Raw genomic sequence first — 27,359 nt, forward strand, 5'->3', positions numbered from 1 at the left:
TGGTTATTTATAAACTAATCTCAATTGACACAACACGCAAATACGTGACTGATTCACGTATGGACCAACGTGAAAATGTCACGTTTTGCCGCGTTTGAACGTGAGCATGTCACGGTTTCTGTTTGTGTCACTGTCACGTATTGGTTACTCAACTTTTTTGTCCTAATTTCTTACCATTGTCGCTTCGGTTTAGGGTTAGATTTACATAAAATGACATCCTTACCTAAACAAACTCTAACCCCAACGTCAGGCGACAATTGGTAAAAGTTTAAAAAATATAAAAGAATAAGTCTTGTATCCTTTTTTTATAAACCAATACTTAAAGTGACAAATACTTAAAGGGACATATAACGCAAGCACCAAATCTAACCCTGGACCGAGGCGAGAATGGTTTGAAAATAGAGTAACAAAAAAGTTGAGTAACCAATACGTGACAGTGACACAAACAGAAAAGCGTGACATGCTCACGTTCAAACGCGGCAAAACGTGACATTTTCACGTTGGTCCATACGTGAAATAGTCACGTATTTGCGTGATATAGGGTTGATTGACAACAGTGTTTGAACAAAGCCATGAATCTCATATGAGTTTTAGTAATAAAAGTATTTAAATGTTTATATTTTGCATTACTAGATAATTGATATAAACAAATCAAATAACTTATAGAAAACATTGTATAATATTAATGCCCCTACGCGAATATATATAAAAAATTTATAGTGAATATTATTTGTATTTTTCCCAAAGAATTCACATGGAAATGTTTGTTTTGCATGACTGAGCAAATGTCACTTGTTTTCCATAAATTTGCCTGCTGTCTGGGAACAGAGGTAATTTACAGTCAATCTAGAAGATAAATGAAAGATCGTGGTCTTACTCGAGGTTAAAACTGTGGGATGAAACTGCGACTGACAGGCAAATCTGTCCTCTGTGGTTCAGTTGTTCATACGTAAATCGCAACTTAGGCTCATGAAAAGTTTTTGTTTTTCTTAATAGGTTAATTTGATGGTGACAAACACATTACTTCAGGCAAATGCTCTGACAATTACAGATTGTTTATGCAAATGTTTGTCACCATCGGAGCATGGAAAACGGTGGATTGGCGTTAAGCAGAAATGTTTATAAGCCCGTGCCTGAAACCTTCATTAGAGGAAACATGTGCGAGATGATGGTCAGGTTCGTGTTCTCGGTTTGTTGTTTAAGCTTTAGTGATAGTGCAGGTCTCAGTCTCGCAGGAGATTACAGCATTTATGGATGGTTCCCTCTACATAATTCAGGTTCTACCAGCCAATCTACACCTTATCTGACTGACTGTAAACAGTAAGAGATTGCTATGCTTTATTTATGCTGAATCGTGTAACAAATATTATCTGTATGTATTATAAAATACACTGTAGGGTTAGCGTTACTTGAGTTACATTTTCTCATTTTAAGCGAAAGATTTAAGTTGAGTTGAGTTTAAGTGAAAAATTCAAGGTAAAAAAAACGTCTAAAACATTACTTCAGTTATATAACACCTAAAAAGCCAGTGTAAGCTTTTTCAACTTAAATCTTTCACTTAAAATGAGAAAATGTACGTTGAAAAATAACATTTTAGGTGTACCAATTGAAGAAATGTTTAACTTAATCCAACTTTCACTTTTTACAGTGTATAATGTGAGTCAATGAAAACTATATTTATTCATTAAAAAACATTTAAAGGGATAGTTCACTTTAAAATGAAAATTCTGTCATCGTTTACTCATCCTCATGTTGTTCTAAACCTGTATGAATTTCTTTTTTCTGATAAACACAAAATAAGATATTCTGAGAAATTATGGTAAACACACAGATAGTGACCATTGACTTCCATAGTAGGAAAAAAAATATTTTGGAAGTATTGTGAAAAATTACTAAGAAAATATTTTGATAAATGATGGTAAGCACACAGTTGACGGTACCCAATAAATTCCATCATTTTTTTTATTCCTACTATGGAAGTCAATGGTCACTTACTAATGTGTGTTTACCATCATTCCTCAAAATATCTTTTTCATTATAATTCAGTAGAATTTTCATTATAAAGTTTACTATCCCCTTAATACACCACTGACAATAAAGACAAGTTAAAGCAACACCAAAGAGTTTTTTTTACCTTAAAATAACGTTTCCAAAACAGTTCATCCACTCGAAACAGGGTGAACGGCACTTTCACATTCGCTTTGCAGCCCTCTATCGGCCAAAACCGCACTAAAGAAGTTTCCAACCGTCGGGTCGCGGTCCTGTAGTTTGAGTGGAAACTACAAAAACTTGCTTTAAGGCAGACCTACAATCCAATCAGAGCCTGCTATGCCGCAGTATTTACGACAGTGGTAATGGACAATTACGCTTCTAACCTGTAGGGGGAGCAAAGAGCAAAAACTCTTAAGTGTTGCTTTAAGATTAAGCTATTTAAAATGACATACGGTTGACCCCTCATACATCTGTATTTTCTTTTCTTTTTTAATATTACTCTTAAATGTATTCATTCATTAATTTTGACAGCACCAAAAAAAAAAAATGTAAACACCTCTTCAATGTCTTTCTTTAGAGGATTGACCAACAAGCATGGATATCATTTGCTCCAGGCCCTCAGATATGCTGTAGAAGAAATTAACAATGACCTTTCAGATAAGAGACTTCTACCTACGATCACACTTGGCTACCAGAGTTATGATTTATGCTCACTTCCAGCCAGTAATCTGGCAACCCTTGACCTGCTTGCCAAGCACCGCAACAGTTCAGATATAGCGAACCTCGCTTTGGCCGTCATTGGACCCGACAGTAGCACTTACTCCTTTACACCAGCCGCTGCTCTGGGTGCATTCCTAATGCCTCAGGTATAAAAATCACATCATAGCTATTCCACAGAGTTTGGTTCTCCAAATAACCTTTTAGGTCAAATCTAAGAGTTTTTTGGCCAAAAAAAAAGTGTGCACTAAGAGGGTTATGAATTGAACGACATTCATACAATTTCTGTCTGATTTCTTTTTCTTTGGTATTTGCAGATCTCTTACGAGGCCTCGAATGAATTACTAAGCAATAAGCTTATCTATCCGTCTTTCTTCCGCACCATCCCCAGTGACAAGAACCAGGTGGATGCAATGATACACATCCTCAACCGATTTAACTGGACCTGGATTGCCCTTGTCGGCAGTAACAACTCCTACGGTTTACAAGGAATGAAAAGTCTTTCACAGCAAGCTTCTCTTCACGAAATATGTATCGCATACCAAGGTGTGATACCCGCAGTAACTGACAAGACATCTATGCGGAGCATGGTGAAAAACATCATTAAAACCAAAGTCAATAGTATAGTTGTCTTTTCTAACAAGAGAACGGCTAGTGGTTTCTTTCCTTTTGTCATCGAACAAAACGTCACTGGGAAAGTGTGGATCGGATCAGAGGATTGGTCAGTGGCGTCCATAATACGTAGTATACCAAGCATACAAACAATAGGGACTGTCATCGGCATCTCCGTCAAATACTCAGAATTTAAGGGGTTCGAAGATTTTGAAAGGCTTTCTGTGCCGGGGCTTAAAGATGTTGGGCCTTCAAATGCTATGATCGACGTTGATGTCCCATGCCTGCTAGACACAGACCTGTATGAAATGGCAATGCAAAACATTTCTCTGAGCCCATATGATGTTGTGTCTTCCTTTAATGTGTATAAGGCTGTGTACGCAGTGGCTCATGCACTGCACAATATCCTAAACTGTGACTCCGAGCGATGTCAGAAGTCTGAGGTGCAGCCGTGGCAGGTAAATTATTTCAAACTAAACAGCATCAATTTTGTTTAGCAAGAATTTCTCATTTTCTTTTCTTCCTGTGTTTCGTCTCAGGTCTATCAACAGTTGAAAAAAGTCAGATTTTCAATTCGAGATACCTTGTTTTATTTTGATAAGAATGGAGACCCTATCACAGGCTATGATATAGTGACGTGGATATGGATGGGTGACAACTGGTCATATAAAATAATTGGAAGTTATAGTCCAGATCCAGTTGAGCTTCAGTTAGATGCTTCTCAGATTCAATGGACGGGGCCAGTATCACCTGTGACCATGGTAAGTCTATGTAATCTATTATATATGGTAGTGGCTAAAAGTGATGTCTGGGGTGGGGATTTGTAGAATATTTACTTTTAATTCCCGCTCAGGTTAGATTAAACCAATAAAATAACAGTGTATGGTACAAAATTAAAAATAATAATAATAATAAACTTTTAAGCTATTTATTGAATGAAATAATTTGGGAAAAGGCAAACAAAAGTGTGTTTTAAGTTAATGTTTTATGTGAATGTATGCTTTCAAGTACAGCATACATTTACTACAATTGTATATGTTATTAATATCTGTTTATCCACTTTTGTGGACATAAATTTGAAGTCATTGTCCTGGGCTTTATAAACTTTGCACATATGTAGTGTGTAAATGTTGCCAAGTCTTCTTAAATTCTTCTCAAAGCTGAGCTCAACACACCAATACAACATTTAATGCATCTTTAAAATGTTTAAATAAAGAGCGAAGATGTCAGCTATTCAAAGTTGGACATCACTTTTGGCTACTACTGTATTTCATGGCACTTAAAATAATAGCACTATAATTTAAAATTAGCACTTATTTTATCCACAGCAACTATCAAATAAAACAACATAAATGTTGTAAACGTAAGTGTATACACAAATTCTTTTACACTAAATATTCATCTTTGTTTGTATGTTTTCCTGGTCAGGTTCCCGAGTCCATTTGCTCTCCAGAATGTCCCTTCGGACACAGAAAGCTCCAGACCGGACAGCATAGGTGTTGCTTTGACTGCATGGCATGTCCTGCTTTCACCTTCCTCAACAAATCAGGTACAAAACACCCATTGGACTGCAAAATCTTATAGTTATTAAACATTTTAAGTAAGAAACACATCAAGATGTATATACAGTAGGGCGTTGTTAACAATACGACCAGCAGAGGGCGCACGACATTCAGTTTTGACTCCTATTTACACTTTCAAGCATTTAAAATCCGTCTGTAATTTTTTTAACAAGTTTTAAATTCTTTCTCGTGTCCCATATTAATGTGTATGGACTGGAGAACTATAATGAACCATAACCAGTTGTAATTTATTTTTTGCAAAAAGTGTAAACGCATTGCCAGTATCAAATTACCACACTGTTTAAGGGTTTTGGCTAGAAAGGATACAGCCAACGCCGAAATCTCGCGAGATGTGGGTTTGGGGTTAGGTTTGGCGGGTAAAGTTAGATTTAGGATGAAAACAGCGGTTCAGGCAAGATGGGATACAGCTACGGCATAAATTCTGTGAAAAGTTGGGTTTAGGGTTAGGTTTGGGGCAGACTGATCTCACAAAAAGTCGTGTTATAGTCACGAAAAATGTGATTAATTTATTTGCGTCCATGGCACGAAATTTAGCTTTGTCTTTTTTGTGTCACCTGCATTTCTACAAATAGTTTTTTGTGTCCGTGGCACGACTTTCTTTTTCGTGGCATTAAAAAAATAACATTTAGAAACCAATACATAAAAGTACATCCCAAACCACAAATCTAACCCCAAACCCAAGCGACAATGATTTAAAAATAGGGGGAAAACATGAGAAAACAATACATAAAATGATACGATAAAGAAAGTCGTGTCACAGACACGAAAAACTATTAATAGAAATTCGTGCTGAGTGACACGAAAAAAGCTGAATTTTGTGCCATGGACACGAATAAATTAATCAAATTTTTCGAATTTGGGGATAACAGCAGGGCTCATCCGGCGAGATTTCAGCCTTTGCTGTATCCCTTCTAGCCACAACCCTGTTTAAGTGATCCCACAACATTGCAACTATGGAGAAAGACAATGATACAAGTTTGGTTAAGTACTCTTTTCCAGGCAACGTCAGACTCAGGATTTGTTTTGGGAATTAATACCAACATGACCTCACCTTTCCTCAGGCTACACAAGCTGCCAATCTTGTGCCATTGAAGAGTGGTCAGAAGCAGAAAGTGAGACGTGTCTCAAGAGAACCGAGCTGTACCTGAGATGGGATTCACTGCTTTCTATAGCCCTCCTCGCATATTTCGCAGTCACTCTCTTTCTAACCCTGGGCACAGCTCTCATTTTCATGTTGAATCTCAGTACTCCTGTGGTAAAGTCAGCTGGAGGGAAAATCTGTCTGCCGATGCTGGCGTCTCTAACCGTGGCATCCTGTAGCACACTGTGCCATTTTAGCAGACCCTCTTACATTGGATGCCTCCTCAAACAGCCCCTCTACTACATCAGCATCACCGTTTGCCTGGCGTGTGTGACCGTGCGCGCTTTTCAGGTGGGCTCTGCCATGTGATCCTGAGTGTGAAAATCCAGCTAAAGTCTTTTTTTTTGATGACCTGTACTAAAATTATCCTGCATAAAGAACATTCTATAACCTTGATATCTTTAATATTGACTGACCATGTCAAAGATTGAAATTAATGAGTAAAATCAAACTTTTTCTTATACAGTTAATCTAGTTTTATAATAGCAATCATACTTGTCATCTAGTGTCAATCTTTAATTTTTTAGGTGGTCTGTATCTTTAAATGGTCCTCCAAGCTGCCGAGATACTACGACACCTGGACTAAGAACCGAGGACCAGAGATGTTCATCTTCATCACTTCACTGCTGGAGTTCTTCATCTCCTTTCTTCGCATGGTCCTAGACCCTCCGTTTCCATCTCAGGACTTTGATTTCTACAATGACAGCGTTGTTTTGGAGTGCAGCAAGACTTTATCTTTCGGGGCCTTTGTTGAACTCATTTTTGTGTGCATCTTAAGCTTAGTTTGTTTCTGCCTGAGCTACATGGGAAAAGATCTGCCGGCGAATTACAACGAAGCCAAATGCGTTACATTCAGTCTTATGATATATATGATTTCTTGGATCACGTTCTTCACAGCTTACTGTGTTTCTAGAGGGACATTTTCTATGGCTCTTAACGTAGGCGCTATACTATCCAGTGTGCTCGGGATACTTGGAGGCTACTTTTTACCAAAGGTGTATATTATACTGATAAAGCCCCAAATGAATACAGCTGCCCACTTTCAAAACTGTATTCAAATGTATACTATGTCCAAACAGTAAAGATTAGTTATAATCCATTAATAAGTAAAACAAAAAATATCCCAGTTTCAGTTTTTACTGCTTGGATGACATATGGGTGATTCTCACAAAATCCAGAACATTTAAAAAGCCCTTGAAGCCATTTTTTTTGCACATATAAGATTAAGGTCTGAACTTACTATAACCATTATTTTTAGAGGATTCAAAAAATATTTTCTATAGAATAAAATTTTTTAGATTATCATTATCAAAAATTATCAATACCCCAACATGATATTACATTAAATATATGCATTTACAAACTCATGTTTCGGTAATGAGAGCTAAAAAGTTGTCTAGGTACTATGACAAACAAAATTTCAACTTCTATCTGGAGAGAAAAAATAAGAACTGCTTACCTGGTACCATTTTGAGTGTCACGGTCAATTACGTCCCTTCTAACAAATTTTTTTTTTGAAAATGTTAGTTCCTTGAGGGCTTAAACAATGATTGAAAATTGTTGCGGAGGATGAGAAAATTTTTCTTGGACACATTTATATTCCTTATTATTGTCTCTACATTTAGCAATGATCACCAAATACCACATGTTTCTTTACTGTAAATGTTTATAGTATAACATGCACCAAAGCTTTTTATTTTTTAGATTTTTAAATTATAAATATCTCCATGTCAAAGAAACCAAATCCAGTCATGGACCCGTTGCGGTAATGACATTTTTTCCCTTAAATGTGGAAAAAACAACAAAATTGGTTTGTATGATGTCATTTGAAATCATGTGCACAATAGTACATGAAGAGATGTTTGTAACCGCATGCTTCTTATTTTGATACTCTTACTTTGCATTTAATTTTTTATCAAAATGTTTCATGACACCTCATAAGTCTAATTTCGCGAGAATCACCCATATGCCTAGACAGCAAAAGCCTAATTGTGTTAGATACCTAAAGGGCAGAGCAACAGATCTGGCTGCCAATGTTGAGCATCTGTTGTGCTTTAAACTTAGGCGGGTACCCGGTTTCACTTAACAGATTTAAATCATGGTCCTGCAGTTACAAGGACAGATGGCATCAAATGCCCTGTTTGTCTAATTATAAACAAAATAATACATAAAGTACTGTTAAGAAAACTCTAATATGAGATATCACTGTTTATCTCCTATCATCATCCGCTAATGTTCAGTGACAGACACGCACACACACACACACACGCACGCACACACGTCACCCCTGGGAAAATAAAATGGGATGAAAGCGTTTTTTTGTTGTTAGGGGGGTCACCTATATTGACCCCAGAACGTGTGAGTTGGGTGCACTGAAGTGTTTCCCACACTGCTTTACTATTGTGGGTGTGATATTCTCATGAGGGTTTAACAATAGAAGTGTGCCTGGAGAGGGGAGGGGTGAATGATTGTATTTACTTCACATCATCCAATGCAGCATCTGTTCTAGTACATATATCTAATCTTAAAGTTACATGAGGGTTAAAATTATACAGTTGTGCTTTCAATAAAAAAAATGAAAATGCGTTTTAAATGCAAATTATATTAAATTATCGTTTCAATTGACTTGTAAGTAGTAATTACAATAATTGTACTTTCATGGCAAATTCTATGTATAAAAATGCAACTTGTTGAATACTGATTATAATCATTTATATTTGACAAATAAGATACCCTAAATAATCCTGGTATATTTGACTTGCACCCAGACTGCCTCATATAAACTAAAGTATTAAAAATGTTGCAATGAGGCAGGTTCACACAAAAACTTGAAATGAAGTTGACAAAACTAAACTTAGTAATACCTCAGTAAATTCACAGTTAATAGATTAGCCATTGCTACAAATAAAGTCGTATCTAGCCCCCATGTTTTCAACTGACTAGTAAGTGGTCCTCATTTATATTTTCATACTATATTTATGCTACACTAGTCAACATTTAAAATGCATCAAAAAGGGCATCAAAGTAGTCTCAAGAGACAAGAACGGGTATTGTTCAAGCTTTTTGATCTACTTCAAATGTTGACTAGTGTATTTTCATAGTAACTATTTCTTATAATGAGTAAGTGGTTTTGAACAGAGCCTGAAACATTCACAAAAATGAATCAAAATGTCTCCCAAATCAATTATTTGTTAAAGTAGAATTTTATTAATAAGAAAATAGATGACATAAGAGCTTAACATAAATACAAGAACAACTTTGTAAAGAGTCAAGACAACAAATAACACACCTTTATCAAAGGTACAACATGCCTTATCTAACAAACAATGCAGAATTAGTCAGCACCAATAAAAATACACTTTTATAAAAAACTTTTTTTAAGTACAAAACCAGTTTAAAGATCTGATACATGAACCACAAACTCCACTGGAGTCAACCTCAATTAAATATACAAAATATTAATAAAACTGACATTAACATTTAGGGGGAAAAAAATCACATTAAGAGCTATAGATACAGAACAAGAGGCTATACAGGAAAACCACCTTCTTCCACTGACAAACACCTGTTTGTCTAAAGTTTCTGTCAATCAATATGACGACTCAACAAACTTTATCTTTCGGAAATAACATCTCCTACTATTATGAGGGATGTTAATAAAACAATCCCTCAGGTGTACAACTCTTAGCCTTGTATCTCTACCAGGGTCTCCATACGGGTCTCCTGGTATCAAGCTGTTGTAGACCAGCTGTGTTCAGTTTAGAGGAGGGTGAAGAAGATGAGATTGTTTGCTGGGCATTGTGGAGATGCTGGATCTCCCGGCCAGATCCTCCGGCATTGGAATGAAGACTAAGAAAATGGACAGATGTTTTCCAGCAATTAGAGAAGCCTTCACTGTAATCCCTTTTAGCCAGCTCTCCTGAAAGCTGTTGTTTCAGAAAGCTGACCGTCATCTCCAGGATATCGGCCTTCTCAAGTTTGATGTTAGGGTCACGGCTGTGGAACTCTTTCTCAAGAAGATCTTTAAGCTGGTCGATGCAACTGTTGATGCGGTCTCTGCGCATCTTCTCAACAATTGGTTTCCTCAGCTGGAAGAAAACAAGAATGGGTTAAGAACATGCTTCAAGATGTATACACACAGTTTTAATTCAACAGGTACTTTTTTATTAAATAGTGGAACGTAAACTTACCTTAATTTTGTCCCTATCGCCAAAACGTAGATGGTCAAAAGTGGAGAGCGTGTTTGAGTGGGGTGCCATGGTCTTGCAGGAGTGGTTTGTCTTCTCTCGGCAGCAAAATAGTTGTGTGTCTTTTTGAAGATCGGCACCCTGTATTTATACAGCGGCATTAGCATTACAAAGCCATGTGGCCTGTGCTGTGTTACTGTTCCCACACTCTGAAACCAGAGGGCTGAGCTCTTCACAACAATAGGGGACATTAATTTTATGGTTAAATGGCTGCTTGCCTTCCACTGAAGGAATGTTTCCCAAGGTATCAGAGAGACAAGACACTTTTATTGTAGGAATGACGGTGCAACCGTGTTTTGGCCCTTTAAGCCAATAAAAATATAAGGACTACAGCCTAAATAGTATGTATGTGAATGTATGCCATGGACATTTGAATGTATAAAAATGCCATTTGTTGAACAATACTTATTATTACGAATATAAATATTTGAAAAACAATGACAACCGTCTATTTGGTTGTCAATGTGTGTGTGTAAATTAAAAACTCACCTCAGTATATCATCAGGAGCCGAGAGTAGGCTTATAGTTTGTGTTTGCAAGTATGCTTTTTCAACTCTCAAAGTGATGACAACTGTTAACTGAAGACAATGCTCCAAGCTAAAACAATCTTTACTCTTCTTCTACTCAAGAATATGTCCACCTACATCCTGGACGACCTGAGTGTGAGAAAAATAACAGTAAATTTGAATTTTCGGTTAACTATTCTTTTAAATAACCGTAACCCTTAAAATAAAGTTTGTGTACATTTCAAATAACCTACTTTGCAGCGTCAATTTTTCTACCACTTAAATTATGCAAATATTTCAGGAGCGTGACCAACACCTACTTGCGACAATGGCACGTGGTTAAAAGCCCGACTTCAAAGGGTCAGCGTCACTCTGGAGTGCGCGTCGCTGGGTATATTGGCCTTTGATAATTGTTAACAACACGAGTCAGCTCGACTGAAGTCAGGTGAGAAAACTGTCACATCCACGCGCCAGGTAACAGAAATTATCACGCCTATATGTAAAACTACAGGACGAAAGCTGTGAAGGCACGCGCGCGTCCTCGACTTTTTATTCTGCCCTGCGCAGAGCAGTCGGGAACGTATCGCGAGAACTATTCGAAAGCTGTGCTTTCCAGTCGCTCTCGCGGTACTTTGATGTCATCGATCTGTACAGCTTCGCAGGAATTCAAACCTACCAAATAAAACATCTTGCTAGTTAACACAGTGCAAATAACGTGATGATTGTTACGAATTATCTTGAGTGACGCAAAATATAGCTTTTTCGTTATGTAACATGGTTATAAAAATCACCGTCTTTATCTGAGATAATTTTACCGGAATCAGTGCTCACCTCGTGCCCACCACACGCGTGTGGTTGGAGATCAATGAAGTTTAGTGGACCTGCTGTAAATTTTATTGATCCGATCACACATTCAGCAGACGACAAGTGTGGAGTGTCAAGTGTAGTAAACGCTTGTCTGTTTTTGTCCCAAGTGTGTGAACGCAACAGAACAGACAGTTTGCAAACACGTGAATAAAGTTTTTAATTATTATTATTTTTATTTAACAGCAAATTGACTACATTTTTGCAGACACGTTTATCCAAAGCAACTTACAGTGCATTCAATGTATACATTTAATCAGTTTGTGTTTTCCTGGGTTCGAACCCATGACCTAACTCAATGCTTTACCCGTTGAGTTACAGGAACACACTTTGCACGTGTATGTCTAATTCTCTCCTGTTTTATCAAGCCACAAATACATGTCTAACTTACTCTACTGTTGGCATTTCCCCCTTCCTAGCCTCCACTTAACCTGATGAATGAAGCCTAATATAAAACAATGCACTAATGAGTTTTTTTTCGCAAAGTTAATCATGTCATTCAACTTGATTCAATAGGAAATCAAGTTTTGGGTTGTTCCATAATAAGCAGCTATTTTTTATGTTATATTTTAGTGAGCTCAAAACATATTTTTTTAACAAAGTATAGTGTTCTTTGAATTGAATCGAACCTTTTTGATCACAGTAAAGATCATTTCTTTTATAAGTTTAAGTTGTGTAACTTTGGCTCTATGGTATGTTTCATGATGCTAAACCACCTGTAGCAGGCCTCTAGTGAGACATAAGGTCTCTGTGACATACGGCACAAGGGTTTTACCGAGGTTCCCATGAGTTCTTTCCCACAGCCTGCTCATTGACTGCCCACAATAGTGAAACAAAAGAAGTGTGTCTTGTTACACATCACATTAGTCACGGTGTTTGATCCGTCTTTATTAGAGGGAAACTTTAGAACTAGCAAGACCATCTGGACTTGTACGCTGTTCAAACACTTTCAGGATGTTCCCAGGATCCAGCGAGCTGCATTGCTTAAAACATTTTATAGTTCGGTGATAAAGTATTTAATTGATCTGACTTTGCTGCTTACTTGTGTGTTTTATTATTGTTGTTAGTATTATTCGTCTATGTTGATAAACACCTAATACAAACATATAGTTTTAACAATGTCACAAAGTAATAAACTTGTGTAAAGAAGTTTATTTTTCTTAAGTATGGACTTTGATTACGTTTGTCAGTTAAATGTTAAGAAAACTTGATTTGAAATATTGAAAATAATATTCTGCATTTGTAATTTTTCTTTGAGCTAACAGGATTTGGTGTTGAATTTATGAATTTAGCAATTACGTTTATGAATTATTTATTAAAATATATACAGTCATGACTCTGTTGATCATTAGCCTGGGTATGATGTCATGATATGAAATATTTTATGCATAAATAAATAGTAACACCATTGAAAATGTTCAATGTAAATGTAAAAACACAATACCACAGTATAAACATTTAATGTAAAATAGATGTTTATTAGATATAAAATAAATGTTTACATATGATGTGCAGATGCCCAGCATCTTGACTTGCTTTATTATTTACTATAGTTCGATTGTTTTGACAAATCTCTCACTTGTTTAAAACACAGTTACTTAATTATTCTTTATAAAAGCATTTATATTAGTCATAATAACTGATTAGATAAAATCTACAACAACAAAATCTTCAAAGAAGAACAATTTAACAATAATGATTATAAGATCCATGGGATCTTTACAGAAAATATTATATTCATAAAATATAAAATATTAATCATTATTAGTAATTAATCAATTATTAATAATATTGCATCTCATTATGAGATATTTAATCAGTGCATTGTTGCTAACATAGCAGATATTCAAAATGCTCCATTTGGAGCTATGACACATTATTTTCCCTTTTGCAAAAATACAAAGAATTCCTAAAGTAGGAATACCGGTGACCTCTCTTCAAATGGTCTACAATATTCATGTCCTCTAATAACAGAGTTCAACTTAGGTTTACATTGTTGTCTATTAAAATCACAATGGCTTCTGCCAAGGTCTCCAGAGTTGACAGCAGGTTGAAGTTTTCTCTGTGCTGCTGCTCTGACAGACGGCTGAATTGAGCTGGGACAGGACACGTGTCGTCGTCTTCTCTGTTGAAGGCTTCATGTTGAGGAAGATCTTCAGGAGTCTTCTGTGAGACTCGGTCTGCACTTGACACTGAGTCAGGAAGTTAATGGACTCCTGTACACATCTGAAGTAACCATCATTAACTGCAGAAGAGCAGGTGGAGGGATTCTGGGATTGCTGCTGTCGTCTGAAGAACTCAAGCGTCATCTCCAGGATATCAGCTTTCTCCTGTCTGGAGTCGGGCTGTTGTTTCAGGAACTCTTGGCCCAGAAGAGACTTGAGCTTCTCAATGCTGCTGTTGATACGTTCTCGCCGAATCTTCTCTACTATTGGCTTTCTCAGCTGAGGAAAGATTAAAAAGATATATTTAGATACATTCTTCATTTTTTTACGACAAATAAACTAGTGCATGTAACTGTACTAAATAACAAAGTCAAATATTTACCTTATGTGTAAGTGAAGTTTGTCCTGCAGTGTAGATCATTGGTCCACTGATTGTAGGTGCCATGACTGCGTTTGTTCTGTTCAGTTCTCCGTCAGGATCAGATCTGATCTCTCTCTCCCTCCTCTCCTCTATTTATACTCCCAAATCTCCATATGAATGTGTGAGTCTGGAGTGTGCTCGAGGTTCTCACAGTCTCCAGCCAATGGGTGCATTCAAGCTGCCACATGGTTAGCGAAGCTCTTATTGCTCTAACACAATAAGGACGTCTCTTGGGGCCATGTGGAGGACTGGCCATTTAAGAAGCGTGTGTGCGAGAAAGTGTAAAGTTATATTCAGCTTGCCACTGGGATTAATAACTCATGAAAGCACGTGCCGATTATACAGAAGACCTACACTGAGCATGAGCTCAGTTTCAGGCATACATTTCTAAATTATTCCAAAAATAAGGAGGATAATGTGTCATATATTAATTATATTCAATTAAAATGTATCAAATAGACCAAAAAATGTAAAAGAAGGTTTGCAGTTCATAGAAAATCTGTTTAAAAACAAAAGTGCCTCCAATAAAATAAGAGAGGCTGCAAGTATGCCCAACATACAAGAAAAAATACAGTTTTGCAAACTCTGAACACAAACAAGCAAAAGCCCCCATCTCAATTAAGGACAGTGTGCTATAAACACCCCCTTGAGGTTTATACAGAGTCCCTGGACACATGTCTAATTGCCTTCTATTAGGCACACTTCTTTTCAGGCGTCTGTGTGTGAATGAGCAGACTGTGGGAAAGCTTTAGTGACTGCACTCCCATTTCCAGCTAGGATTTTTAACTGAACCTACAATTGTAAAACCTGTAGCACCTTTTAGCAATTTGTGTTTCTCTATGTTGTTTTTTATTTGGAAACAAATTCATGTTAAGTGTGACAACACAAATCTAAATGAATGCCATAATTTTCCTTTCTTTAAATCAAATTTTAAACATTCTATGTTATGCTGATATCATTAAAACAAAAGTTAATATTTATAGTAAAAAATTCAAAATATTATTCTATTAAAGTCATCCTAACCTATTTCCAAACATCAAATGAGGCTTCAAATAGGGTCTTCACTTTCTCACAAACTTCTCTGTAATTCATCTCTCTCCACCTGCCTGCCAGAGGCAACCTCATTGTTTCCTGTACAATAAATGGCTCGCTGAGCATGTGGCAACCCTCTGCTCCTTTGAGTCTCTCCAACACCCCCATTGGCTGGAGACTGTGAGAACCTCGAGCACACTCCAGACTCACACATTCATATGGAGATTTGGGAGTATAAATAGAGGAGAGGAGGGAGAGAGAGATCAGATCTGATCCTGACGGAGAACTGAACAGAACAAACACAGTTATGGCACCTACAATCAGTGGACCAATGATCTACACTGCAGGACAAACTTCACTTACACATAAGGTAAATATTTGACTTTGTTATTTAGTACAGTTGCATTAGTGTATTTGTCGTAAAAAAAAATGAAGAATGTATCTAAATATATGTTTTTAATCTTTCCTCAGCTGAGAAAGCCAATAGTAGAGAAGATTCGGCGAGAACGTATCAACAGCAGCATTGAGAAGCTCAAGTCTCTTCTGAGCCAAGAGTTCCTGAAACAACAGCCCGACTCCAGACAGGAGAAAGCTGATATCCTGGAGATGACGCTTGAGTTCTTCAGACGACAGCAGCAATCCCAGAATCCCTCCACCTGCTCTCCTGCAGTTAATGATGGTTACTTCAGATGTGTACAGTCCATCAACTTCCTGACTCAGTGTCAAGTGCAGACTGAGTCTCACAGAAGTCTCCTGAAGATCTTCCTCAACATGAATCCTTCAACAGAGAATACGACGACACGTGACCTGTCCCAGCTCAATTCAGCGGTCTGTCACAGCAGCAGCACAGAGAAAACTTCAACTTGCTGTCAACTCTGGAGACCTTGGTAGAGTCACATGAAGGACACTTTATGATTTATGAAACTGAATTCAAGATGCCAGTCTGAGATTGGCATGGACTGTAATTCAAATGTAGGAATTGATTTCCAGCTCTGCTGCATTGGCAGAATGTTTAAATACTTTCAGAGAAAGTTAAACTGTGTATGGCATTATTGTTTTGTCAGAATGATTATTACATTTGTAAAATGTAAGATTTAATGTAAAGACATTTGAGCTTTAATTGGCTTTTCACCCATATTGGGTTTATTTGTTCTGCATCTAGAATGTTTAAGCTGCTTTCATTTACTGAAAGAATTTAATTTACATTTCAATTATTTGAAATATGTTGAATGTTCTCATTTTAGATGAGAAAGTATCTTTATTGAAAAGATGTTTTATTGTGCATGAAATGTCTCTTTTAATGTCTTCATGTGTTTACATGAACTGGACTTTTCCCCTGTAGAGGGCAGTGAAGTATACTCAGCCGAGTGATTTGGATTTTAAGTGAATTCAGAGTTTTACCTTCATTGAAGGTGAATCTTTAATGTCTGTGACATTCTTAATACTTTCCATTTTGAAGGAAGTACAAATATAATTTCATGAGTGTTCATGAATATTTAAACATGTATTTGCATGTGTGGAGTAAGTTACTATTACTTGCGTTGCTCTTCTAATGTTTATTGAGCAAATGTGGAGTTTAAGATTCACTCATATGTGAAAAAAGCAATCACAGTACATCTGACAAATAAATTGTACAATCAATACCTGGGCTCATTGCAAGTTTATTCAAATTGGTTATGCAAGTCAATTAAACCTAGTTTTTTGAAGTTTTTGATTTTAGTTGACATATAAACAAGTTCTTATCATTCAAATTAATTTGTGAAGTGAATGTAAAACAAAAACTTTAGTGTATCTTTGTACTAGTTTTATCAAAAATTATTTATTATATATATTTATGAACTTTTTTTCAAAGTTCTTCATTGGTATTTTCAACCTGTTAGGCATGTTGGCAGCCTTTTGAATAACTGGTAACACTTTACAATAAGGTTGATTAGTTAACATTAGTTAATGTATTAACTAACTTGAACAAACTATGAGCAATACATTTGTTACAGTATTTGTTCATCTTTGTTAATGTTAGTTAATAAAAATGTAAGCTTTAATTGTTTGTTCATGTTAGTTCAGAGTCCATTAACTAATGTTAACAAGATTTTAATAAAGTATTAGTAATTGTTGAAATAAACATTAACAAAGATTAAAAAATGCTGTATAAGTGCAGTTCATTATTAGTTTATGTTAACTAATGTAGCTAACTAATGTTAACTACTGAACCTTATTGTAAAGTGTTACCGAATAACTTAAAGGGACACTCATGTTGATGCTAATGGTCTAATCAGATTCAATGGATTATGCTAAGCTATGCTAAAAGTGATACCGCCAGACCCGGAGATCAGCTGAATGGATTCCAAAACGGTAAAAATCAAATGTTTAACTCTAGGGGAGATGGAAAATTAGCATATTTTGAAAGAAAGTGGAGTGTCCCTTTAACATCCCATCTTGAGTTAGACTAAGAACCACGGTATTGTACTAATAAAAAGATTTAATCTTTACAAAAGCAGCATAAATATATAATATTGTGCTATATTAAATGTTAAATATCAAAATAATTTCACCATTTTTGCATGAGAATTCCCCAAACAATACATTTCATATTGCAAAATTGTCCAAATTTTAAAAAATAATTACAATTCACGAAAGCGCTTTCTAATCCATTAAAAAACGTTTTATAACAATAATTTTATTCACAGATATAAAACAGCATCAAAGTAGTAAAATTGACCTTATTTGTTTTGAGCTCTCTCTCTTAAACTGACAGAAAAATACAAAATGCAGATATAGGAAAAATATTTTTTCAGAATATTAAATAAACATGCAGCTCACACACATACATAAAAATAAAGGTGCTTCACGATGCCATAGAAGAACCATTTTTGATTAATCGGTTCCATAAAGAACATTTAACATCCAAAGAACCTTTCTGTTGCACAAAGAGTTCTTTGTAGTGAAAAAGGTTCTTTAAATGATAAAAATGAAGACCAAAATAATTTTTTGAAGAACCAAAGTGGTTCTTCTACTATGGCGTTGCTGTGAAGAACCTTTTAAGCACCTTTACTTTGTTTTCATAGCGAGTCAAGTCATCTTTAATAACATTGAAGACACAATATATAAAATAGTACACATCCTAAATTATGTACAAGTTTCCCTTTGTAACAAACCACCCCAAACCTCAGCACATGGACTCTGAATAAAGCTCTGACTGATGATGTAATGCTTTACTGAGACTCAAGTCCCAAGAGTTTTCCCACACTTTGCCCATTCATAGAGAACTGAACAACAATGTGCTTTATTAAGAGCAATTCAGCACACGATCAAAAGACCTTCAACAGAGACTCCCAGGAGAGACTAAAGAATTTGTGCCATTACGGATAATTAAGATGTATTTGGAGATTAATGTTTTAAGATGCAAACCATTGTTTTAAAGGAGGGTTAAATCACACCGTCAGTCAGTTCTGTATGTTACAATTAAGCTGTGGTTTAAAATAAGCAATAAGGAACTTATTTAATGTCATTAAAAAAGTTACAAAGAAGTGTTGATATACTACATGGCCAAAGATTTGCAGAACATTAAAAGAAGAATATTTTTATTGTATAACTCATAAAAATACAATGAAAGGTTTTAAGTTAATGTTTAAACTTTTAAGGTCCATTTTTGTACTAGCTCACACGTCATTACACTGAAAATACTCTTCTGTTGTCACCTCTATAGACCAAATCTCTCTAAAGAATGCTGTATATCATTATAAACTACCTCCAGTCGATATAATACTTCAAGATGAATCCATTTAGTCCCTTTTTCATTAAAATATAAACCGAATTGTTAAAATATAACATGATGCAAAGCTTCCAGTTTAAATGGCACGTGCTCTGTCAATAAATGACCCCAATGTCGGACAACAAACGAAGCTTTTATCGAGGGGTCTTCACTTTCTCACACACTCTCTATCCCCAACACCTGCTCCTCAGTCATGTGCCCATTGTTTCCTGAGCAGTAAGCCTGTCATTTAGTATGTGGCGTCCCTCTGTTCCTTGTGTCATTAGTCTGTTTCCATTGGCTGCAGACTGTGAGAACCTCGAGCACACTCCAGACTCACACATTCATATGGAGATTTGGGAGTATAAATAGAGGAGAGGAGGGAGAGAGAGATCAGATCTGATCCTGACGGAGAACTGAACAGAACAGACACAGTCATGGCACCTACAATCAGTGGACCAATGATCTACACTGCAGGACAAACTTCACTTACACATAAGGTAAATATTTGACTTTGTTATTTAGTACAGTTAGATGGATTAGTGTATTTGTCATAAAAAAAAAGAAGAATGTATCTAAATATATGTTTTTAATCTTTCCTCAGCTGAGAAAACCAATAGTGGAGAAAATTCGTCGAGAACGTATCAACAGCAGCATTGAGAAGCTCAAGTCTCTTCTGGGCCAAGAGTTCCTGAAACAACAGCCTGACTCCAGACAGGAGAAAGCTGATATCCTGGAGATGACGCTTGAGTTCTTCAGACGACAGCAGCAATCCCAGAATCCCTCCACCTGCTCTCCTGCAGTTAATGATGGTTACTTCAGATGTGTACAGGAGTCCATCAACTTCCTGACTCAGTGTCAAGTGCAGACCGAGTCTCACAGAAGACTCCTGAAGATCTTCCTCAACATGAAGCCTTCAACAGAGAAGACGACGTCACGTGTCCTGTCCCAGCTCAATTCAGCGGTCTGTCAGAGCAGCATCACAAAGAAAACTTCAACTTGCTTTCAACTCTGGAGACCTTGGTAGAGTCACATGAAGGACACTTTATGATTTATGAAACCGAATTCAAGATGCCAGTCTGCGATTGGCATGAACTGTAATTCAAATGTAGGAATTGATTTCCAGCTCTGCTGCATTGGCAGAATGTTTAAATACTTTCAGAGAAAGTTAAACTGTGTATGGCATTATTGTTTTGTCAGAATGATTATTACATTCGTGAAAGTATGATTGAAAGTTTTTGATCATAGAAAAGTCTGATTCAGATGTTTCACCTATATTGGGTTTATTTTCTCCAAGGAGACTTAAACTGCTTTCATTTTTCGAAAGCCTTTATTTGTTTCGGTTGTCTGAAATGCATCTATTGTTATTCTTATTACATAAGAAATATTTTTTCTTTTGAAAGATGTTAATTGTGTGCGAAAAGCTCGAATTAATTGTTTATGAAGTTTGTGTATGTACATGCATGTGTTTGACCTTGCAGACTCAGGATATCAACTTCACTGAAGGTACATGATATGCTTCATATTTGAAGCATGATATAAAATAAATTTGAAAAATATCTTAATTCTGTGGTTGGAGTCGTATTTACTCAAATATTACATCATGAAACTTAGATAGGTTCAATGTCACAGTGTTATTATTTTCAAAGGACAATACCAAGTTATTGCTACACTCAACATGCTCACTGTTAGACGGTAACAATCTTTATAAATATATATATATATATATATATATATATATATATATATATATATATATATATATATATATATATATATATATATATATATATATATATATATATATATGTTTATCGAGTAAACAGTTGTCCGTTTGTTGCTTTGAATAACTTTAGGGTCTTTATTTATGCCAGATCATTGAGTCACTAATCGGTTTTTATTGTTGTGCTTTATAAAGTTATCTGAGTTATGCTTGAGATTAGATTGAATGACTTATTCAAGTATGACTACAGGCTTCACGATGCCATAAGAGCTATTTTTGGCTGTATCGTTCCATAAGGATATTTAGATTACAAAAATGTTTAAAGGAAATGGTTCGTAAAGTACCTTGTAGCCACAGGTTCTTTTGTGGAACCAAAAATGGTTCTTCTATGGCATCTCTGTGAAGAGCCTTTCAATCACCTTTATTTTTATAAGTATAATTTCAAAAATTGATTTTAACTATGTTTTATGTAACATTTATTTAGTTTTGCAAAAAATTAGGTGTGGACTTAAGTTCATATGCAGAGTTTTGCCTATTGGCAAACAAGGGTATTGCTGTATTTAAGATTAGCGAGAAATAGTGGTTTAACCCAGGTGAAAAAGTAGTACACTTCCAAAGTGTACTTAAAGTGCTTTATTTTCGCACACTTTTCGCACAATTTTGTACTTAAAATACTAAATTTTTTTAGTACGTTTTAAGATGTTCTTAAGATCATCTAAGAATACTTCACTGTGCTATTTTCAGACACTATGAATATGAACTAAAATTTACTTTTAACATACTATCTCTGTATTAAAAATGTATTTAGTTAACACTTGTATTAAACTTGATCTCAACTTTCATACAAAGATGGGTTCAAGTTTACTACAAGTGGTACTTAAATACAGTCTTTAAATACATTTTTAGCACATTATAGTTCATATTTATAGTGTCTCAAAATAGCACACTAAGTTGATCTTAAGAACATCTTAAGTAGTACCAAAGACCAATTTATAGCATATTAACTACAAAATTAGCATGCGAAAATAAAGCCCTTTAAGTACACTGTGGAAGTGTACTACTTCTTCACCTGGAAAGGTTTTTACATAGGGTTAAAAATAAATGTAAACTATTTTAGCCTTATGTTTCTTAGTCCACCTATTAAAAATTAAGATTAGACAAGTAAAATATTTATATTGAATTTTAAAAATATTAAATATTTAAATTCTTTATTATAAATCATAATTACCCCCCCCCCCCCAAAAGTCCACCTATGCTTAAATTCAAACAGAATAAAGTATGCAAATGTACTGTATGACATATTTATGTTTTAAACTGGATGGATAATGAATTTAGTGACGACTGAATCAGATTATATTCAAATTTATTTTCATAGAAATTTCAAATAAATTTTCGTACTTCAGTATGAAGTAGTGCACACACAGAATGCCTTCACAGAAGGCAGTAGAAATGTAAATCACTACACGTGAGTTTATACATCCACCCTTTACAGGGAAAATGTCCAGTCATGTAAACACATGCAAACAAAATAAACTTGTGCTTTCAACGCACAATAAAATATCTTACAAAAGAAGAAACATTTCTCACATAAAATGAGAACATTAGACATATTTCAAATAATTGAAAAAATGTAAATTAAATTCTTTCAGTAAATGAAAGCAGTTTAAACATTATAGATGCAGAACAAATAAACCCAATATGGGTGAAAAGCTTGTAGAAACTCAAATGTCTTTACATTAAATCTTACATTTCACGAATGTAATATTCTGACAAAACAATAATGCCATACACAATTTGACTTTCTCTGAAAGTATTTAAACATTCTGCCAATGCAGCAGAGCTGGAAATCAATTCCTACATTTGAATTACAGTCCATGCCAATCTCAGACTGGCATCTTGAATTCGGTTTCATAAATCATAAAGTGTCCTTCATGTGACTCTACCAAGGTCTCCAGAGTTGACAGCAAGTTGAAGTTTTCTCTGTGCTGCTGCTCTGACAGACGGCTGAATTGAGCTGGGACAGGACACGTGTCGTCGTCTTCTCTGTTGAAGGCTTCATGTTGAGGAAGATCTTCAGGAGTCTTCTGTGAGACTCGGTCTGCACTTGACACTGAGTCAGGAAGTTGATGGACTCCTGTACACATCTGAAGTAACCATCATTAACTGCAGGAGAGCAGGTGGAGGGATTCTGGGATTGCTGCTGTCGTCTGAAGAACTCAAGCGTCATCTCCAGGATATCAGCTTTCTCCTGTCTGGAGTCGGGCTGTTGTTTCAGGAACTCTTGGCTCAGAAGAGACTTGAGCTTCTCAATGCTGCTGTTGATACGTTCTCGCCGAATCTTCTCTACTATTGGCTTTCTCAGCTGAGGAAAGATTAAAAAGATATATTTAGATACATTCTTCATTTTTTTACGACAAATAAACTAATGCATGTAACTGTACTAAATAACAAAGTCAAATATTTACCTTATGTGTCAGTGAAGTTTGTCCTGCAGTGTAGATCATTGGTCCACTGATTGTAGGTGCCATGACTGCGTTTGTTCTGTTCAGTTCTCCGTCAGGATCAGATCTGATCTCTCTCTCCCTCCTCTCCTCTATTTATACTCCCAAATCTCCATATGAATGTGTGAGTCTGGAGTGTGCTCGAGGTTCTCACAGTCTCCAGCCAATGGTTGCATTCAAGCTGCCACATGGTTAGTGAAGCTCTTATTGCTCTAACACAATAAGGACGTCTCTGGGGAGCAGGTGGAGAGCTGTTTTGAGAGCAATGAGACCGATTCAGCTAGTACCCTGTAAATGTGGGAAATTTGTGACCTCGTAAAGTGATCTTAGTGACCGCACATTGACTAGTTTCTTTGGTCTTCTTTAAAGCACCCTTTATTGTGTTCTTCACACAAGGTCCAAAATTGTCCTGTTGCCTCTGGGGAGTGATATAGCCATAGACTAAACTGTATGTTTTGCAAATTGTCCACAAATTTAAGATTTTGTTTTATAATTTTGCAAAACTGTATGTAATTTTAACAATGCATGGTTATGTATAAGCTTAAATTTAAGAAAAACAGTACATAATTTATTAATTTTTTATATAAAAAGAAACATAAATTGTATTATAGAATATATTATAGAAACATAAATATTTATAAAGCAGAAAATTATAATAATGTAAAGATAAAATTATAATAAAAGGTGGTAGGTAGGTGCTATTGTAATATGTTCTTATAAAATGTTTTTTTTTTAGGGTGTTTGCCATTTAGCTTCATGACGTCTCAGCAACACACTTCTTTTTTGGCACACACTGCACGCTTTTCTTTAGATACAAACACACAGATGTCTGGCCTGCTGTCCGGCTCTCGGTCACACGCTCCACACTCAGCAGTGAGAACCTGGGAGCGTCGGTGCGGCGAGGCTTCCCACACTTATTCATGAATGACACTGATCCGGCAGATAAAAGAAGCGTGGCCCATTACACAAAGTCATAGTGACCCTGCCTCCCACTTCCCACAGTTCACTGTTCTTAAACCTTCCAGGCCGGCAGGCTTACCATCTGGAGGCATCGTTCAATTATCACCCATTAACAACAACAACCCAGCCCATAGCATGTGCTAGACAGATCGGATGACATCATCTCCACTTTCATACAGTAGATCCATTTTAATCTCATTTATATTTATCAAATGTCATTTTTATTTTAGTTTCGTATTTTAAAAAAGCAGTAATGTTGTAGCACTCTCCTGGAAGTTTGTTTAATATTTTGGCTAAATGTTCTTAAATATACACCATTATTAATGTTATGTGATACTCCTGGCAAAAGTATTTTAACTTTTTGTTTTTCTTTATTTCTAGTCGTATTGTCTGTATTTTTGGACAGATGTTTAAATTCACATTCCAACTGGCCGGGAACCACATGAATGTGTTCAATGCTAATTCATATGCTGAATGTCTGAATTCCTTGACTCGCCGACAAAATAAAAGACTGCTCCCTCCCACCTGCTTGTTCGCAGTTCTCAGGGTCTTTGCAATATGGCATTATTTTATTTAAACAATCCACCCTTACACTATTGTTTGCTTCAGATTTCTGATTGGCTCAAAAGTGTGAGAACATACATCTCATTAAATTCAAACAGGCCGTGTATAAATAAGACCCAAAAGGCCAGAGAGAACTCAATGCATATCATTTCTTGACATTGCACTCTGAGGAACGAACCATCACTTCACCATGAGGGATCTGCAGAACATGTAAGTTGTTTTAATGCTGTGGGAATTCATTTATGTGATTCTTCAAACTTTATTTTAAATTCAAACTCTATTCTTTATTTCTCTTGTCTCTCAGGTCTAAAATTATGACCCTGGAAAGGAAATGCTCAGATGGTGTAGAGCATCTTAAGAGTGTCCTTGAGCAAAGACAGCTTAATAGTGTCTCTCCTACTGAACTCTGGGGAAAGACGGTGTCTTTCTTTACTCCAAGGAAGACAATGATTTTTCACAACGGATACTCCAAATATTCGAGGGAGACACTTCGTTTGTTCCCAGCCCCAGCAGAAGATGTGGCTCCTCTGTGTAGTTAGATGCTTTATTTTTAGAGGACTTTAAAAATCAGCACCAGAAAAAAATCACGTGGCACAAGTCAGGATCTGATGGAAGTGCAACTCACTTGAAAAAGAGGCATTGTTGTCCTGTTGTGTTGTTTTATTTCTTCTATCAGTCTTTTGTAAAGACAGATTTTCATGCTTTCCTGATGGGGAAATATGTGTTTGTCCAGAAATGGACATTATTTTGAAAATTGTTGTAACAACAATTATTGTGAAAAACTTTTCAACGGGTACATGAAGCATCTATGAATGTTAAATGATACATTAAAAGTATTTCTTTTTAAAAAAAAGAATATTTAGTATGCTGTTTTGCAAGAGCCTGAGTATGTGATTTAAACCACATTTAGGCCTATTAAAAATACAGATTTGTTTCTGTAAAATAAAATGATTTCATAATCGAAAGCTTTCTGATTTTATTTATTTAATCCTGTGATCATTTTATAGATTATTATTCACACAATTAGGATTTTAATTTATAGCACATTTGATTTTTGGGAAATAATCAGACTTAAAATACCTAACTGAATGAAAGCTTTAAACAATATTTTTAAATTGAAAAGTTATAGAAAAATTGAGTCTGATGGGTTTTGGTTTGGCAATGTTTTTGTATGATCAACAGAACTGTACTCTTGGTACAATCTTATCACAAGCTGTTCTCTTCTGCCATCTAGCGGCAAAACTTAATACAGTGACTTGTTTTAAAGAGGTAGTTCACCCAAAAATAAATATTCTGTCATCATTTTCTCACTTCCATGTTGTTACAAACCTGTATACATTTCTGATAAACACGAAAGAAGATTTTTTGCAAAATGTTTGTAACCAAACACACTCTAAAAATGGCTGGGTTATTTTTGACCCAATGGGTAAATATTGGACAGAACACATGCTGGGTTAAAAATTGACCCAATGCTGGGTTATTTTAATCCAACTGCTGGGTTGTTATACCCCATGGTTGCATAACAACAACCCAACATTGGGTCATTTTTGACCCAGCATGTGTTCTGTCTAATATTTAACCATAATGGGTCAAAAATAACCCAGCCATTTTAGAGTGCAGATCATGAGCCCCATTCATAGTAGAAAAAAGAATACTGGAAGTGAATCGGGCTCATGAACGATTTGGTTGCAAACATTTCTTAATTCCTTCGTGTCCATCAAAAAAAATTTTGGGGGGAAAACTACCCACAGGGGGGGCTCAGCAGATTTCCAAGGGGGCCTCAAGAGATGACTTAAAATTCTAAAACATTTGACAAAACAAGCATTAAAATAAGCTAAAACAGGCAAAAATGAAGATGTTTCATTTTTTTGCAATTCAGTGAATATACATCTGTCGAGTCATTTCAAGCTTATTTAATTTTATTTGGAAAAGAATTGAGTGAGTGGGGGGCCTTTAAATATTGTTGTGGGCAATTAGGGGGCCTTAAAGTGAAAAAGGTTGGGAACCACTCAACTACCCCTTTAACGTTGTTGTTGGGTTGCATGTAGCCTAATACAAATATATAATATTGTAACAGACATGGGTTGACATTTATAGTGACTATTATGCAGTATAAAGAAAACGTGCAATATAAAGAAAACAATATTTTATATATATATATATATATATATATATATATATATATATATATATATATATATATATATATATATATATATATATATATATACACACACACAATTATTATTATTATTATTATTATTATTATTATTATAGGAGATTTCCACAGCAAAAGCTAACAAATGACTGTGTTGGATAGTGTGTTAAGGTTAAACTGGTTCATCTTAGCGGAGTGTGATACACTTAAATTAAATACAGGAGCAGGAGGGGGCGGTTGATTTATTGCCTCTCTCCAGCACACGTGCCTTCCCCACGAGAGGGGGGCAACTATTTCAACTGCTGTTCTGTTCCACTTGACCACCAAAACCAGCACCTCCGCATTACCGCTGTCATCCACCAATCATTCTCTGTGTGCTTCTGGTCTGCTTTCTTTATGTGACCAAACCCCAAGGACCCGAA

At 35.8% G+C, this 27,359-nt stretch overlaps 6 protein-coding genes across 8 annotated transcripts; 3 read left to right on the plus strand and 3 right to left on the minus strand.

Annotated features, from left to right (window-relative positions):
- The first annotated feature begins 441 nt into the window (after positions 1 to 441).
- Positions 442 to 8,130, plus strand: tas1r1 (taste receptor, type 1, member 1). Its single transcript, XM_055189115.2, has 7 exons — positions 442 to 1,320; positions 2,570 to 2,858; positions 3,027 to 3,779; positions 3,861 to 4,082; positions 4,750 to 4,870; positions 5,966 to 6,336; positions 6,573 to 8,130. Exons 1-7 carry the CDS (start codon positions 1,085 to 1,087, stop codon positions 7,125 to 7,127), a joined length of 2,547 nt encoding a protein of 848 aa, XP_055045090.2. The 5' UTR covers positions 442 to 1,084; the 3' UTR covers positions 7,128 to 8,130.
- A 1,099-nt stretch (positions 8,131 to 9,229) lies between these two features.
- On the minus strand, positions 9,230 to 11,425 carry her12 (hairy-related 12). 3 transcript variants are annotated; one of them, XM_055189118.2, is made up of 4 exons: positions 11,119 to 11,425; positions 10,782 to 10,948; positions 10,236 to 10,373; positions 9,230 to 10,133 (listed from the first exon to the last, which is right to left on the minus strand). In XM_055189118.2, the coding sequence occupies exons 3-4, from the start codon at positions 10,302 to 10,304 to the stop codon at positions 9,744 to 9,746; spliced, it is 459 nt and encodes a 152-aa protein (XP_055045093.2). In that variant the 5' UTR covers positions 10,305 to 10,373; positions 10,782 to 10,948; positions 11,119 to 11,425; the 3' UTR covers positions 9,230 to 9,743. The 3 variants fall into 3 exon arrangements, with proteins under 3 accessions (XP_055045093.2, XP_055045092.2, XP_055045094.2); XM_055189117.2 differs by having other exon boundaries at positions 11,053 to 11,425; XM_055189119.2 differs by lacking the exons at positions 10,782 to 10,948; positions 11,119 to 11,425 and having other exon boundaries at positions 10,236 to 10,394.
- A 1,690-nt stretch (positions 11,426 to 13,115) lies between these two features.
- LOC129430921 (transcription factor HES-5-like) lies at positions 13,116 to 14,384 on the minus strand. Its single transcript, XM_055188551.2, has 2 exons — positions 14,210 to 14,384; positions 13,116 to 14,106 (listed from the first exon to the last, which is right to left on the minus strand). The coding sequence occupies exons 1-2, from the start codon at positions 14,270 to 14,272 to the stop codon at positions 13,672 to 13,674; spliced, it is 498 nt and encodes a 165-aa protein (XP_055044526.2). The 5' UTR covers positions 14,273 to 14,384; the 3' UTR covers positions 13,116 to 13,671.
- An 878-nt stretch (positions 14,385 to 15,262) lies between these two features.
- On the plus strand, positions 15,263 to 16,921 carry LOC129430970 (transcription factor HES-5-like). The gene is made up of 2 exons (XM_055188620.2): positions 15,263 to 15,650; positions 15,752 to 16,921. Exons 1-2 carry the CDS (start codon positions 15,588 to 15,590, stop codon positions 16,169 to 16,171), a joined length of 483 nt encoding a protein of 160 aa, XP_055044595.2. The 5' UTR covers positions 15,263 to 15,587; the 3' UTR covers positions 16,172 to 16,921.
- Positions 16,922 to 19,125: 2,204 nt separating this feature from the next.
- On the plus strand, positions 19,126 to 20,532 carry LOC129430962 (transcription factor HES-5-like). The gene is made up of 2 exons (XM_055188611.2): positions 19,126 to 19,531; positions 19,636 to 20,532. The coding sequence occupies exons 1-2, from the start codon at positions 19,469 to 19,471 to the stop codon at positions 20,056 to 20,058; spliced, it is 486 nt and encodes a 161-aa protein (XP_055044586.2). The 5' UTR covers positions 19,126 to 19,468; the 3' UTR covers positions 20,059 to 20,532.
- Positions 20,533 to 22,146: 1,614 nt separating this feature from the next.
- On the minus strand, positions 22,147 to 23,374 carry LOC129430991 (transcription factor HES-5). The gene is made up of 2 exons (XM_055188661.2): positions 23,220 to 23,374; positions 22,147 to 23,116 (listed from the first exon to the last, which is right to left on the minus strand). The coding sequence occupies exons 1-2, from the start codon at positions 23,280 to 23,282 to the stop codon at positions 22,694 to 22,696; spliced, it is 486 nt and encodes a 161-aa protein (XP_055044636.2). The 5' UTR covers positions 23,283 to 23,374; the 3' UTR covers positions 22,147 to 22,693.
- Between the last annotated feature and the right edge of the window lie 3,985 nt (positions 23,375 to 27,359).

The sequence above is a fragment of the Misgurnus anguillicaudatus genome, chromosome 13 (assembly GCF_027580225.2).
Source record: "Misgurnus anguillicaudatus chromosome 13, ASM2758022v2, whole genome shotgun sequence".
Classification (NCBI taxonomy): Eukaryota; Metazoa; Chordata; class Actinopteri; order Cypriniformes; family Cobitidae; genus Misgurnus; species Misgurnus anguillicaudatus.

Bases quoted from the DNA above. Each gene is read 5' to 3' on its own strand.
- tas1r1 (XM_055189115.2), top strand. From the start codon at position 1,085: ATGGAAAACGGTGGATTGGCGTTAAGCAGAAATGTTTATAAGCCCGTG. The intron at 4,083-4,749 runs GTAAGTCTATGT...TTTCCTGGTCAG, and splicing joins CAGTATCACCTGTGACCATG to GTTCCCGAGTCCATTTGCTC. The intron at 4,871-5,965 runs GTACAAAACACC...ACCTTTCCTCAG, and splicing joins CACCTTCCTCAACAAATCAG to GCTACACAAGCTGCCAATCT.
- her12 (XM_055189118.2), bottom strand. From the start codon at position 10,304: ATGGCACCCCACTCAAACACGCTCTCCACTTTTGACCATCTACGTTTT. The intron at 10,134-10,235 runs GTAAGTTTACGT...GTTTTCTTCCAG, and splicing joins GCGATAGGGACAAAATTAAG to CTGAGGAAACCAATTGTTGA.
- LOC129430921 (XM_055188551.2), bottom strand. From the start codon at position 14,272: ATGGCACCTACAATCAGTGGACCAATGATCTACACTGCAGGACAAACT. The intron at 14,107-14,209 runs GTAAATATTTGA...ATCTTTCCTCAG, and splicing joins AAACTTCACTTACACATAAG to CTGAGAAAGCCAATAGTAGA.
- LOC129430970 (XM_055188620.2), top strand. From the start codon at position 15,588: ATGGCACCTACAATCAGTGGACCAATGATCTACACTGCAGGACAAACT. The intron at 15,651-15,751 runs GTAAATATTTGA...ATCTTTCCTCAG, and splicing joins AAACTTCACTTACACATAAG to CTGAGAAAGCCAATAGTAGA.
- LOC129430962 (XM_055188611.2), top strand. From the start codon at position 19,469: ATGGCACCTACAATCAGTGGACCAATGATCTACACTGCAGGACAAACT. The intron at 19,532-19,635 runs GTAAATATTTGA...ATCTTTCCTCAG, and splicing joins AAACTTCACTTACACATAAG to CTGAGAAAACCAATAGTGGA.
- LOC129430991 (XM_055188661.2), bottom strand. From the start codon at position 23,282: ATGGCACCTACAATCAGTGGACCAATGATCTACACTGCAGGACAAACT. The intron at 23,117-23,219 runs GTAAATATTTGA...ATCTTTCCTCAG, and splicing joins AAACTTCACTGACACATAAG to CTGAGAAAGCCAATAGTAGA.